This window comes from Brassica napus, chromosome C1 (assembly GCF_020379485.1).
Source record: "Brassica napus cultivar Da-Ae chromosome C1, Da-Ae, whole genome shotgun sequence".
NCBI classification, from domain to species: Eukaryota; Viridiplantae; Streptophyta; class Magnoliopsida; order Brassicales; family Brassicaceae; genus Brassica; species Brassica napus.
In genome coordinates, this window is record NC_063444.1 from 35,441,096 (window position 1) to 35,456,466 (window position 15,371).

General features: G+C 37.1%; 3 protein-coding genes across 3 annotated transcripts; 2 read left to right on the top strand and 1 right to left on the bottom strand.

Annotated features, from left to right (window-relative positions):
- The first annotated feature begins 572 nt into the window (after window positions 1-572).
- Window positions 573-5,701, top strand: LOC106419664 (40S ribosomal protein S19, mitochondrial). The gene is made up of 5 exons (XM_048745688.1): window positions 573-2,707; window positions 2,794-2,806; window positions 4,433-4,488; window positions 4,938-5,044; window positions 5,127-5,701. Exons 1-5 carry the CDS (start codon window positions 2,614-2,616, stop codon window positions 5,478-5,480), a joined length of 624 nt encoding a protein of 207 aa, XP_048601645.1. The 5' UTR covers window positions 573-2,613; the 3' UTR covers window positions 5,481-5,701.
- A 4,642-nt stretch (window positions 5,702-10,343) lies between these two features.
- On the top strand, window positions 10,344-12,535 carry LOC125580704 (adenosylhomocysteinase 2). The gene is made up of 2 exons (XM_048745689.1): window positions 10,344-11,139; window positions 11,523-12,535. Exons 1-2 carry the CDS (start codon window positions 10,429-10,431, stop codon window positions 12,267-12,269), a joined length of 1,458 nt encoding a protein of 485 aa, XP_048601646.1. The 5' UTR covers window positions 10,344-10,428; the 3' UTR covers window positions 12,270-12,535.
- Window positions 12,536-12,918: 383 nt separating this feature from the next.
- On the bottom strand, window positions 12,919-13,628 carry LOC106436494 (protein RALF-like 24). The gene has a single exon (XM_013877458.3). It carries the CDS (start codon window positions 13,587-13,589, stop codon window positions 13,134-13,136), a length of 456 nt encoding a protein of 151 aa, XP_013732912.2. The 5' UTR covers window positions 13,590-13,628; the 3' UTR covers window positions 12,919-13,133.
- Window positions 13,629-15,371: the final 1,743 nt, after the last annotated feature.

Below are 15,371 nucleotides of genomic sequence, written 5' to 3' on the forward strand. Positions count from 1 at the left end.
CTGCTGCACCTGAACCTGAGGACCCTGCTGAACGGCAGCCATCTGACGAGCAACCTCTTGAGCAGCTACTCGGCCAGCCTCCTGAGCGGCCTGCCTGGCTGCCTCCTGGGCAATCTGCTGAAGTGCCTCCTGAGCGGCCTATCTAGCGGCATCCTGAACCATCTGTCTCAATGCATCCTGATCAACTGGTGGAGCCGCGGGTGGTGGAACTGCGGGCTGCTCATGCTCATCTACATCGTCTCTAACAGCTCTGGCGGTCTGGGTACGGGTGGTTCTTCTCCTTGGCGGTATCTGAAAGGAAAGCGAAAAGTTAACTTACGCTGAACTTTTGATACCAACATTTAAGGAGAAGTGATATCAAACGGAAAGGTGCTATTTATTTTTATTTTCAAAATTCCCAAATCCCCAAAAATATTTTGAAATCGTCTAAAACCGTCAAAACCGAATAAAACCAGGTCTCCAAAAATCGCCATCCCGGGTCGGAGCCGGGACGGAACCCCGCTCTGATACCAAAAATTGTCACACCAGGTTTTCTCAAAATAATATAATTGCAAAAAAATAACAAAATAATAAATACCGAAATAATAATAATCTTCATATCATAATATAAAAGTCAATACGATACCAAAATGCCTAAAAGCCCAACATCGATAACATCCGAAATATAAAATACGACATAAACCGAAAGTCTGAAATAGGAATAACATAAACGATAAAAGTCCAAAGGCCTAAAGGCCCGATAAAGATAAAAGCGGTAAAAGCGATAGAAGCCCAAAAGCCCAATAGCACCGGTCCGATAATCACTCCTGCTCGTCGATCTCACCTGAAAGGAGGAAGAGTGAGGGGTGAGCGATAGGGGAATCGCCCAATGAGGTATGGGATGCTACCCCGAAGTCCATGGACCCGGACATAACACCCCGAATAAATATAATTTAATTCTAATACATGCCAAACACGGCACCTAAAGTACCCAAGCAACAAACAATGATCCTAGCGAGGCGCGCTCTCGCAGCCCACTAACAGGCCAAAAACATAACACAACTCGAGATAGTGCTCGAACACCGCCCGTGGACGATTTATCGACACTTCCAGGCTACAGCTCAACCGGTCGACTATAGTTGGCCATAACCTCATACAATCCGGCACACAGAAGTCCGTCTCCGTATCCGTCTCCACACAAAAACAATCCTAGCTAAGCATTTACATTAAGTGAAGCAATCAATGTTGAATCCTCTAACAACCTAGTTCCGGTTTAAGCAAAGAACCCAATAACTAAACAAGCAATGACAGACTCGATTTCAAGCAGACGGAACATATTAGAAATAAGTTATACTTATTCGAAGTCCTAAGTCGTGTAAGAGGAGTTCGGGAATAGACTCTCACCTTAGCAATAGGGAAATGTGGTATCTATGAACTCCAGCTGCTCAAATAGACTCTAAATCTGAAATCAGGGCGAAATTCTAAGTCAGAACGGCTTTCGAACGGTTTAGAACGGGTATAGTCAAGGTTTACGGAAAAGTCAACACATTAGTCAAAGGTCAACCCGGTCAACTTTGACCCAAGCCGGTCAACCCTTGACCAGATTGGAATTGATTTAAACCAACCGGTTTAACTCAACCGAAATCGATTCCAATTGGACCATCTGGTTTACCTTAACCATCAATTGATTAATTAATTAATTAATCTATCTAACCGGTTTATCCTAACCGAAATCCAATTGATTTTAACCGGCGGTTTAACCTAACCAACCCTAAATCAATTTAAACCAGTCAAACCACCGGTTGACCGAGTCACCGAGTTGACTCACCGGATCGACTCGGCCGAGTTGGCGAGTCGCCGGCGAGTAACCGGCACTAGTCCCGGCGGCGACGGCGGAGGGTGGCGGCGGCTTACCGGAAAATCAACGGTGACGAGGCGGCGACGCGGCGGCAGCTTCTCGGCGGCGAACAGACGGTGGCCGGTCACGGCGGCTCCGGCGAACGTTGGTCGGAGACGGCGGCGAGTGGCCGGAATGCGCGGTGGCTCCGGCGGACGGCGACGGCGCGTGCGTTTCACGCCCGCGCAGAGGCGAAACTTCGGGAGGCTCTAGCGGCTTCGTCCGGGCTCCGATTGCGGCGTGGTTGGTGTCTACGGCTTCGTGTCGACGAGGGGAACACGATGGTGGTCTTTCATGCACGAGATGATCAATGGTTAGGAAGTTATGGGCGATTTACTAAACGGAAACGAAACTAAACTTAAGGCATGCGGTTTCCGGCGGTTACCTAGGGTGTTGATCGGGGGTGACGAGCTGAACGTGATCACGGCATACGGTTGCTCCGGCGACGAGCTCCGGCGACCCACTCACTGCAAAATGATCACACTTCTTCTCCTTAGTTCACTCTCTCTCTAACTCTTCTTTATTTTCTGAAGTTTCTGAGAAAATAAGGTGGAGAAGGTGGGTATTTAAAGTAAATTACCTTGGACTTTATAAAATGATTTTGGGCCTCGGGTTGGGTCATGACAAAATTGTTGAAGAAGTTTTGTGGGTATATTGGAAAACTGCTTTGAGCTCAAAAGCATTTAGTGGACATGTTCTAATGGGGGGTTTAATCGTTTCCAGACATCTACCAACAAATGTCTTTCTGCACCAAACTTGGGGTTTTACAAAACAGAAATGTTCCAATGCTTGCTTCACTCCGGTACATGTCCACAAAGCTTTTCATTGGTGGTAAGTCTAACGTTCTGTTCACATAGTTGTGAATCTTTGTTATTGTCTTCGTTTAACTGTTTTAATGTTTTGAAAATTGTTACTAGGCCTATCACCCGGAACTGACTGTAACGGCCCGGTTCCTGGCCCGTAAAATTTCCCAAAGAATATGGGCTTCTCTACGGCCCATTTGGCAAAAACCTAGGGTTTCCCTTCCCCTTTCCTATAAAAAGAGATGCAGCCTCCCTTTTTGCCTCATCACAAATCTGAAGCGAAGCTCTGCAGAGAATTACCAGAGGCCGAAAACCCTAGCCGTCGAGCTCTCTCCCCTTCTATCCTGCGCCGCCTCTCTCTCTTCTCTCTCTCTCCCGCGCGTCGCTCTCTCTCTCTCCTCGCCGACACCCTCTCTCTCTCCTCGCCGTCGCACGCTCTCTCTCTCTCTCTCCCTCTCACCGGCGCCGTGAAGTGGTGGTGGTGACCAGATCTCAACCTTCTTAAATCCTTGTTTACAGATCCAGATCCAGATCTAGACTAAGGTGGAGTGTCTCAAACCCAACCTTCTTTCATGATTCTGTATACTCCTATATGTTGGAGTTAGGTTTGATTAGACCCTGATTGGGAGTTAGGTTGATAGGACATGGTATTGCTAGGATGATAGATGAATGGATCATGATGCATAAGAACCCTCATACTGATAAACGGGACTCGATGAACTGAATTGAATTGTTGTGGTGATGATTGATTGGTAGTTGATTCTTGTATGTTTGGATGTGTTGTCTCATGTGTTGTTGTGATTGAAGTTAGGATGCTAGAGAGAAATAAATGCTAGGACGATAGATGAGTAATGATTATAAAAGTTATTGAAGTAGAACTTGAATACGATGTGTATTGTGTGTGACACCGAGAGCGGGTGGCGTCTAGTGAATTGAGTCCCAAGTACAAGTATGAATGAAAAAGGAAGGTAAATGAGAATGGAAAGGGATAAGTGAAAATGATAAGGAAGTGAAAGGATAAGTAAAAGTATGAGAGAATGATGTTAAGGTTAAGCATGGGTGGGAAAGCATATAGAGGGTCTAAGGAAAGTATGTGGGGTAGTAGTCCACGCTGGGTATCCATAGGAGATGTGGCCAATCCACAAGAATATGGAAGCACCCATAGGAGATGTGGTCAATCCACAAGAATATGGGGTAGAAGCCTAGTTGGGGCTACCCACTGTTGAAAAGGATGTGCATTGTAGGGTTTTTAGCTCATGGTCGGGTAACAGGGAGTTAAAGGTGTCATAGGATCGAGTCGGACTGGTATGATGAGTCGGTTAAGTCTAGGGTTTGACGTGTGTGGCAATGAGTGAGATCATTGTATTGATTGATCACTAGGTTGTTAGAAATGAATGGAAGTGAATGTGGAAAATCATAGATGACGTTAGGAAATGATAAAATGCATTAACTGATTGTAGTGGCTAGTCAGTCCTAGTTCCCGCATAGAGTAGTATAGAGTGTCATGCGGGCAGGCTGGACTAAAACCACTTCACTGAGTAACTTGTTACTCACCCCTCCATTTCCATTTTTCCCTGTGCGCAGGACTGTAAGTAGAAGTATATGGATGTGGGTGTGACGGTATTTCAAAGAAGGTTATGCGCTCGTCTCTCGGGACCAGTAACGGGACACGTAGGGTTGTCTAAATGAGTAGACACGTGTCCATAACGCCCCTTCGATAACCCCGGTCGGACGCCGGGGGATCGGGCTGTTACACTGACGATCACTCCTTGAAGGATGCTTTCTCTACCTTCAACGGAGTGACAGAGGGTAAACACCTGGATCTTGCTAGGACAATAGAGTGTGTTTTTGTTTGCGCTAGTTTATGTTTAAACCACTCAAGTATGTGTGGTTGTTTGCTGAGTATTAGTTACCTCCGTTCCCGAAAGTAGGATTTTCTAAATTTATTTTTTGTTCCAAAATGATAGATTTTCTAAAAATTTAAGGTACTTTTAGTATTTAATGTTTAAAAGTTATATACTTTTAAGAAACATTAATTGAAAATATTTGAATTTGTTAAATACTATTGGTTGATATTTATTGGAAAATGTATAATAACATAAATAATAAATTTAATTGTAAACATTTATTATATTCTTAATATGCGTGAATACTGTGGAAAATTTTTTTTTCGGGAACAGAAGGAGTATGATTTAATTTATTTGAAGTATTGTGTATTTTTAACAAAAAAAACTTGTCGTGTGTATTTGCGTTTGCAGCAAAAGTCATGACTAACAAAGTCACTGGGAGGTCTAGAGGTTATGGGTTTGTTAACTTCATCAGTGAGGATTCTGCCAAGTCTGCTATTTCAGCTATGGATGGACAGGTTAAATTACAAAAGAATCATCAAATCTAACTATATATCCATCATATTAAATTGTTTATTGGTTCTTGGGGTGATTAATTAGGAGTTGAATGGGTTTAACATCCATGTGAATGTTGCAAAAGAATGGCCGAGTTTGCCATTGTCTTTGGATCAGGGAGCTATAGAAGATAAGAAGAGAGGCAATAAGATGGTGAGCCGATCTGTATGGAAAGATCCATTCGTTGATGCGTTCTTGATGAAGAAGAAAAACGCAGCTCTGAACAGGAAGATATGGTCAAGGAGATCGACAATTCTACCAGAGTATGTTGATTCGTCGGTGAGAATCTACAATGGCAAAACTCATGTGCGTTGTAAGATCACTGAAGGGAAAGTTGGGCATAAGTTTGGAGAGTTTGCGTTTACAAGGAAAGTGACCAAGCATCCTAGAGCACAGTAAGTGTAGTTCTTGATCAGCTTGAGATGAACCAGAAACAAATCAATAAGAATACTGAGCAGGTAAGCTTTGAAGTCTATTTATCAGACTCTGAAGCTGTGCAAGTGTTTCCGATTCATGAAACCTGAGGAAACTTCTGTAACATGATTGACCCTCCAAAGTGTTTTTTTTGCTGTTGTTCATGATTCTTCTGGTGATACGAAGTATGAGACAGTTGATCCACTTTAAAGAAAAGATAGCCATTTACAAATTACAATGTGGAAGATCAATTTAGAATTCCATCGCTTTGCTAGTGCTAATTAACAAGAAATAATCCATTTATCTACCAGGAGAATGTTGTTATTTAACAATGATTTTGGTCAAATATATCAATGTTTGAGTGGTACAATTTATAACAAGCAAAAAGGATCAACTTACGTCAGAATTAGTTCAAATAGTTTGGGGTTTTTTAACTATGTAATTATACAACTTCTTTCAGTAAAAAGTACATCACCTCAGCAATATCATTGAAGGCTGCTACAAGCCTACAACTGATCGGGTCGCCATGTGAACATGCTCTATTTTCGTTAAGGTTTTGGTCGTACTTTTCTTCATGTTTCTTTCTTTTTAGTTTTTACTCTTTTTTTTTTCGGAACACTTTTAGTTTTTACTCTCCTTTGGAGATTTTGGGTTTGTAATAGCTTTTATTTTTCTGTATGTAACTCCATTTTTGGTTTATCTATAAATCTAACATTCGAAGAAACAAAACTTGTGTAATTAGAAGTTTCAGTTATTTTTTAAGTTAATCGTGTTATCAATTTACTTCTCATTTAATTAGTGTCTAACTGGTGACCATTTTAGAAACATTAGGAATGAATATGAAAAAAATGCAGAGAAATAAAATTATATGAATGATAAAAAAAATTATTCCTTATCAATTTTAATGAGAGACAAATTTGTTCTATATTCTCTTAGAATAAAAGGAATGAAAAAGAGTGAAAAGAAAAAAATATTTCTTATAAATGATAAAAAAAAAATAAAAATAGTAAAGAATGCATTATTTCGTTTCATTTTTTGGTCACCAGTTAAACTCTTAGACATAGAAAAAAGACAGTTTAATGTAGCAAATGAGTAACTGCTATTATGTAGATTTCTTCTGTATTCGAGTGTGCATATTGTTGGTGTTGAAAGAGCCCACATTCATTGTTGTATAGTTTTCTTTTTTGGGGCAGATGTTGTATATTAATTATTCTTTGCCACCTTATAAATCCAGTATTTTAAGAAATATCTGTTTTCTTAGTTTCAAACTTTTAAAACATACTGCACTAACCAACAAAAATTTGACATTTCAACTACCACGGATGTGGCAGCCCAGTTGGTTTAAGCGCAGGCGTTGGTGTTGTTGCGCTCCTGGGTTCGATCCACCGTAGGAGGAGTGTCCAGGACCTTAACCGGTACAGACGCAGGCTGGCTCCGGGCCTAGGGGAAGGGAGTAGGGCCGAAGGCCCGAACCCACCACCTGGTTAAACAAAAAAAAAAAAAAAAAAAAGATTTAACTACAAAAAAAAACATTTAAACATAGTATGGGTAGTAAATGTGGAGTATAATCATGTTTAAAAGAAACTTTTGTGAATGTGGTAGTTGAGATTTGATGTTATTCTCACGGAACCACGAATATGCCAAAGTTATTTTGGAATGCCAGTTATGGAGGGAGACTCATAATGCGTGGCCTTGGTACTTCTACGACATTAGATACGAACCACACAAAAAAAGTAGTAGTAATGTGTCCCTTGGTATTCTTATCTTATATATAAAAACAGAAGTCACAACTTTGATTCATGTGTGATTTTTTTAAAAATGGACCTAATAGACGTATTCCTAAAAAGTCATGTTACATTTAATCTCTAATCTTATCATTTAAATTTTGGGCCTACAAGAAATTTTTATTGGGCTATCAATAATTAGATTTAACCAATAAATGATTCATTGGATTTGTAGATATTATAAATTAAATAAATATAATTTAATGTCGTAATATTATACATCCATATGTTAATTATTTAAATATTTGTCAATGTTAACTTTTAAAATTATAAAGATTTTTTTTTTAAATAACAAAAATTATATTATCTAACAATGATCAATCTTTACTAACTTAAACCAATGAAAACAAATTTTAAACTATATAGTTTATTTTAAAAATTAAACAAAAACTAAATATTTAATTATTATCTCGATAATATAAATCTATGAAGCGAAAAGTTTAATTCTTAAAAAACTTTTTAAATTTGTAAAATGTTGCAATTTTTTTGAATATGACAATAAAATAATATTTTACTAATCTTTATATATATAGTTACGATTTTAATAATTCGAAAATATATATATAGAAGAAGATACAAATACATGTGAAAGTTTGATACAATCTATTCAATGAAAAAATATACCGTAAACTTATTATGTTTTAAAAATTGATAGACACATCTTATATATTAAAACATAAGTCACAACCTTGATTCATGTGTGATTTTTTTTTTAAAATGGACTCTCACTAGAAATCAGTTATCATTCATTTATTACTAATAATATGGATTAATAATATATCATTCCTAATATAACATCGACTCCTAAAAACCCGGATTGGTTAACAAACTCACCTTGATTCATGTGTGATATTTTTATTTGGATCATCATTTAAATTTTTTATTAAATGTATTTCCTTAATGCTAATATATAATCTTTTAACTACTTAAATCATAATATAATTTGATATCTTTTAATTTAAAATATAAATATATATATATATATATATATATATATATATATATATATATATATTTAATTTTTTTAACAAATGTGTTGAAAAAGATTATAACAATATCTTAATTATCAAAAATTGTATATAAATATTTTCACTAATTTTGTAATTAATAATGAAATTAATGTTATTATACATTATATATATATATATATATATATATATATATATATACTAAGTTATCTTTTATAAAATTCACAACCATTAAAAATTTATGCTAGAAATATAATATGTTGGTAGAATGGGTTAACATTAGTAAATTAGATAATTCATGTATAAAATAAACTTATCTAAACTTTATATATATATATATAGTTATTATCTTAAATGAATAAATATAAGAAAATATTGATAAAGAAAATATAGCGCTTTGAATTACGGGTCAGGATCATAATAATTGAATAAAAAATAATTTTAAAATATATATATATATTAAAAAATACCAAATATATGTGATGATTTGAAATAATCAATTAACTTACAGCATGAAAACTATCAAACTGTTATATTTAAAATAATTATATATAAACATTTAAATATGTAAGTAACTTTAAAAATATATTTTAATTATGTAAAATATATATAAACATGAAAATTAATATCCGCACGGTTGTGCGGATCCAAATCTAGTTGGTTGCTTAAAATAGGAAATACAAGCAAAAACTCGAATATTTAATGAGTTCACCTTATTTTTGAGGGATTTTAAAGCCAGATCCACCGACGCTCTTCCACGAACCGGTGCAGATACATATAAACGCTCAAGATATTTCGGCACCGACGCTAAAAATATCTTGGCTATGCTAGATTGCTAATAATCATTTACACACACACACAAAAGGTAAACTATAAGTCTATAAGTCTATAACTCCCCATGTTTGAAGAATATCTCACTAAAGATTATAAATTTGAATGTTTAGGTTCTTTTTAGAAGTAACCCATTTTGTAATTTGTATGAATAAGACATTTTGTCCTTATTACTCTTTCTCCTTCATCAGTTAAAACGTGCTATTTATTTAATGTTTTAAGATCTACCGCTAGGTATTTCTCTTGAAAGAGGCTTGCTAAAGCAAGGTTATCTTCTCACTTATTTCTCAAGCTTACCTTTATATATAAGTCTCACACAATAAGATAACCTTTTAACTGTAGATCAATTGAATCCAATTATGTATCCCAATACAGGAGACATAAGCAATATGATGGAATGTATTCAGGATCTTAATTTGCCCAAATTTTTACTTTTACTACAGTGATGAATCCAGTGGTGAGTCGAGCAGTACGACCTATGATAATAGCAAATATATTTCGAGACCCGATTTTAATACTACTGCCATGCTGGCTGAACTTTTTTTGCATCATTCACTGTTCTCAAGTTTTACCATATATACTACAGAAATTATGTCTAAAAATATCTTAGTTAGAGTTGAAATATAGTTTATAATTTGATTTATTTTTAGTATTCCAATCTTTTGATTTTATGGATTATACAGCTAAACTTAACAAAACATTTGTGATTTGCTTCTTTCAGTTTGATTTGATAAAATTTATGTCTGATTTTATTTAAATTTAATCAAGTTAACTATTTCATGATGGTTTAGTGATGAATTCAACTATATATAAAAACATAGAACCATGCTAAACATATCTCTATGTCTCAGTTAATCCGATTCCATATTAAACATAACCATTATAATTTAGAAGTGTCTTTAGGTCCAAAGGTTCTTTGGGTTTAAATTCTAGAAATAAACCGGGTTGAACTCGAACAAACCAGCTTTGAATACATCAACTTAAACCAAAACCCAGCTTGAACAAACCAGCTTGAATACATCAACTTAAAGTCTTAAACCAAAACCCAGCTTGAATACATCAACTTACTACTATTCGTACGGACCTATATATGTTTTCCATTAATTAATTGAATAAGTGTGCTTTTCATAAGTGAAATCGAAAACAGAATTGCCACTCTTTACGGAAAATCTAAAAAAGATGGAAAAGTCAAAATTATTTTTTTACCAGATCCACCAAACTCTCTCCACAACTAATCTTAAACCGTCCATCTAATCTCCCGCTTTTATCTATTTAACAACACTCGCTACCTTTCCTTTCTCCTCGCACACTCTGTTCCCATCTCCACATCGAGAAAAACCATTCAAAACAATGGCGTTGCTTGTAGAGAAGACGTCGAGTGGCCGTGAGTACAAGGTCAAGGACATGTCTCAGGCCGACTTCGGCCGTCTCGAGATCGAGCTCGCCGAAGTCGAAATGCCTGGTCTCGTCTCTTGCGTCACCGAGTTCGGACCATCTCAGCCGCTCAAAGGAGCGAGAATCACCGGTTCTCTCCACATGACCATCCAAACCGCTGTCCTCATCGAGACCTTAACCGCTCTCGGCGCAGAGGTCAGATGGTGCTCCTGCAACATCTTCTCCACCCAGGACCACGCCGCCGCCGCCATTGCCCGTGACTCCGCAGCCGTGTTCGCGTGGAAAGGGGAGACTCTCCAGGAGTACTGGTGGTGCACGGAGAGGGCTCTCGACTGGGGTCCTGGAGGTGGTCCCGACCTGATCGTCGACGACGGTGGTGACGCTACTCTCCTTATCCACGAAGGTGTTAAGGCTGAGGAGATCTTCGCCAAGACCGGTCAGCTCCCCGACCCGACTTCCACCGACAATCCTGAGTTTCAGATCGTGTTGTCGATCATCAAAGATGGTCTTCAGGTTGATCCCAAGAAGTACCACAAGATGAAGGAGAGGTTGGTTGGTGTCTCTGAGGAGACCACCACTGGTGTTAAGAGGCTTTACCAGATGCAGGAGACTGGAGCTCTCTTGTTCCCTGCCATTAACGTTAATGACTCCGTCACCAAGAGCAAGGTATTGTTAATTAATAATTTAAAAAAATATATTCCTTAAGAGTTGAAAATTTAGTTTATAATTTGATTTATTTTTAGTTTTTCTAATCTTTTCATTTTATGGATTATAAAATTAAACTTAACAAAACATTTGTGATTTGCATCTTTCAGTTTGGTTTGATAAATTTGTGTATGATTTTGTTTATATTGTCCCATTATAGCTCTAGAAGACAAGATCTGACGTTTGTAACATACAATGCCATGTTTTTATTACCAAACTGGGGTTGATTTTGCCAGTTTTGTGTTTCATATGTTTTGGTACATTTGGGTTGCAGAAAGATCTATGCTTATTAGTTGTATCTCTCTATGTGTTATTACTGATGATTGACTTTGACTCGCTTGCAGTTTGACAACTTGTATGGATGTCGTCACTCACTCCCTGACGGTCTCATGAGAGCCACCGATGTCATGATCGCCGGAAAGGTCGCTGTTATCTGCGGTTACGGTGATGTCGGAAAGGGTTGTGCTGCTGCCATGAAAACCGCTGGTGCACGTGTGATCGTGACTGAGATCGATCCAATCTGTGCCCTTCAGGCTCTCATGGAAGGCCTTCAAGTTCTAACCCTTGAGGACGTCGTCTCTGAAGCTGACATCTTTTGCACCACCACTGGAAACAAAGACATCATCATGGTCGACCACATGAGGAAGATGAAGAACAACGCCATCGTCTGCAACATTGGTCACTTTGACAATGAAATCGACATGCAAGGGCTTGAGACTTACCCTGGTGTGAAACGCATCACCATCAAGCCACAGACTGATAGGTGGGTGTTCCCTGACACCAAATCAGGAATCATTGTGTTAGCCGAGGGTCGTCTGATGAACTTGGGATGTGCCACTGGACACCCGAGTTTCGTGATGTCTTGCTCGTTCACCAACCAGGTGATTGCACAGCTTGAGCTCTGGAACGAGAAGTCAAGTGGGAAGTATGAGAAGAAGGTATATGTTTTGCCTAAACACTTGGATGAGAAGGTTGCTGCACTTCACTTGGGCAAGCTAGGTGCTAGACTCACCAAGCTCACCAAGGACCAATCTGACTACGTTAGCATACCCGTTGAAGGTCCCTACAAGCCTGTTAGCTACAGGTACTGAGAAGAAAAAAAAGGATCAAGCTATGGTTCTTCGTATGGTTTTATGATTTTACCATTTGGTTATAATCCAAATGACAATTGTTTGAGTTGGTTCGGGTCTGGTGGTTGGGGAAATATGAGATATTGGTCTTCTTATGAAGTTGATCAAATATTGGCATCAATAAGGGGTTGTTGTTCTTTGGTTTTGAGAGGCTGTTTTATGTTTTGTTTTGTTTTTCCTTTTTAATTTTATATAATCTCAAGATAATTAAATTATGTTTTACACTATGGTTAGGCTTATTTTTGATTGTTTATAGTTTTTTTAAAATGATTCAAGAGTTATCAAAATCTCATAAAACTATTGAAAACTTTTAAACATCATCCAAAAAGACATCCATAATTATAAACTCAAGACTCAGCTGAAACTCTATTAGTTTGATGGAGAGAACCTAATTCTTGAACTTGCAAGAACGACCAAACCAAGCTTTCTAATTCAAAGATAGAAACAAGTTATTTTGCAGCATATGTATTCATCTCAATTGCTAGTCGTCTCCAGTCAACAAAGGTCTCAATTCAATCTAGAAATCTAATTCTCCCATAAGAACCATTTTAATTATTCACAAACAGAAATTTCTGACTTTGGTCCATGAATCCCTAAAACAAGCTTTAAGAACTTCAACTTTATCGATCTTCCATCTATCAATCCACTTAACAATTCTAGTCAGTTATTTCACCATTGATTACATAAAAACTATATAATCCTTCTGTTGTAAACAACAACATTACAAAAGAGATACTGTTGAACTTGCCTTGCTCATCCTTAGAGAGACCATATCAAACTCATAATCAAGAACCGCATTTTAAAGGTAAGCGGAAAAAAATGTTTTCAGGTCTTGGTGTCGCTAGTGTCTCTAGCACACCTTGTAATGACGTTGCATCCTCGGCTGTAAGAATTGGCTTGTCCTGAGCGACAAGCGTAGTAGGAAGCACCAGGTTTCTGACAAGGAACCATGTCTCTCTTTAGCGTTCCGTAGCTTATGTACTGTTTCCGCATCATCATTACTCTCCGGCTTATCTCCGATGGCATCATCTCCTCTCCTTCTTCCCCGATTACGCCGTTCCGGTCGAGCATTGCGTCGACTTCTTTAGTGACCGACGAAACTGTAGCCTCGACGGCGATCGAGAGATGGGTCTGAAGGAAAAGTACGGATAAGTAAACGAGAGCTAAGGATCTCGACATGTCGGTGTGGGAAAGTTTTGGTAGATGTGGTGATCGCTGCGTTACAACTCCCAAGTAGCTAGCTCTTGTGGTTAAACCGGTCGGTTGAGATATAGGTAGCATCTAAGTCTGAACTCTGAACTGTAACGTCAAGTATTTAATTAATCAAATATACACACATATATATATTATATTATTTCAGTGGAATTCTCTCCAATTTTCTTAGTTATTGTGGTCCACTAACAAACACTTCGTTCCCTGTGTTGAATTCATGATTAATTTGTTGTTTTCCTTTTCAACTATAATATAAATATTTGTTTAATATCCTAAACTTTCTTTTTAGATCGTTATAGAAGAGAACATTTATTAAAACAAGATGTTTATGCAGTGAGATTATTAAAATAACCCAATAGTTCAGTTTTTTTTTTTAAATTCGTATGGAACAAAAATATACTAATAATCTAGAGGGTTACTTATTATGATTAATATGTGGGGCTTTGAGTAAAGAGATAATTAAGGCGTTGGTGTTATTGCCACCTAACAAGTTCAACAACCCAACTATATCTTGATGAGCTGTTTTCATTGACCCACATGCTCAGCTTTATGTTTCGCTTCACACCAAAGCATCAGTTGATTCACTTCATTGTTTAAAACAAAAGATAAAAAATCATAATAATGCAATATCATCAACTTTGAAAGTTACCATTTTCAGCAGGGCTTTTTCATTGGCATATTTTTCTTTGTGAATGAATCTTTGGTATCTTAATAGGAAAATAAAGTAAATCACAGAATCATTTGCTCGGATAAGAAGGAATGAGAGACGGAAGAAATGTTTGTTTTTCCTCTTGCTAGCAAAAGTAAATAAATACTATAGTGTCAAAGCTTTGGGCTTTTTGTATGCTGAAAACTGATAATTTATATATATATATATATATATATATATATATGAAGGTTCACTATTTTATTATGAACATAATGTTTAAACACATTTTAGGATTTGATTTTGTAGTACACTTGTGTAGATCCAATTACAATATCGTGTAGAACAAGTTATGGACAGGTTGTGGATTTGGTTTATGATGGGCCATTAAGCCATTCGCTCAAGCGGACATATTAACATGTTAAGGATCACATCAAAATAAAAATTGGACATAGATAACATATAAATAATGTGTCCATTTATTTTAAATCAGAAAGCCATAAAATTTTAACATAGCAAACCAATTGCCCGTCGCAGTTTTCTCCTATTGATAGTACTACAAGTGGTGCGAGTTAGGTTTTATAACTTTAAGATGGTACAAAATATCTCATAGGACTTTAGGGGAGTCAAGGCCTCAAGGGAATATATCAGCTCTACACATGCAGCTTCATAGCTTGAACTAGGCAATGGATTATCTATTGATATCAGTTTATTGAACATGTCAACAACAGGTAACAAATTTTGAAAATAAACCTATAAAAGCATTTTCCCTATCATAAAATCAACTCAACATCCTAAGAGCATCCGTAGTAGGGATCCCTCACATAGTACCTGCCCAGGAAGGAAGCATGAGAAGCACCAGCTTCCGAACTTCTTTAAGATAAATAAATATATGCCTTTGTTTTTATAAAATTTTCATTAGTTCAACCGGCAAAATAGTTCCGGCAATTTCTAAGTTGCTGTTCATGGGTTTGAACCTATGCAACTACCCTCTTCTTCCTTATTTTTTTTAAAATTATTTCGATCCAATTATTTTTAAAACTTCCAGCCCAAATGTCTTTTACAAATTTCAGGGAAATGATGAGAGACTTTCTCCACTTATCATCTAGCAAGTGATTAGAATTTATTTTTATTTAAAGTTTATTCATTTAACTAATTTATATGATTATTAAATGATGAAATAATATGGGAAGAGACTTACCCGC

Excerpts from the sequence above, each read along its gene's own strand:
- LOC106436494 (XM_013877458.3), bottom strand. The coding sequence starts at position 13,589 with ATGCTACCTATATCTCAACCGACCGGTTTAACCACAAGAGCTAGCTAC.
- LOC125580704 (XM_048745689.1), top strand. The coding sequence starts at position 10,429 with ATGGCGTTGCTTGTAGAGAAGACGTCGAGTGGCCGTGAGTACAAGGTC. Across the intron at positions 11,140-11,522 it reads ACTCCGTCACCAAGAGCAAG|TTTGACAACTTGTATGGATG; the intron begins GTATTGTTAATT and ends ACTCGCTTGCAG.
- LOC106419664 (XM_048745688.1), top strand. The coding sequence starts at position 2,614 with ATGTCTTTCTGCACCAAACTTGGGGTTTTACAAAACAGAAATGTTCCA. Across the intron at positions 4,489-4,937 it reads CTTCAACGGAGTGACAGAGG|CAAAAGTCATGACTAACAAA; the intron begins GTAAACACCTGG and ends TTGCGTTTGCAG. Across the intron at positions 5,045-5,126 it reads TTTCAGCTATGGATGGACAG|GAGTTGAATGGGTTTAACAT; the intron begins GTTAAATTACAA and ends GTGATTAATTAG.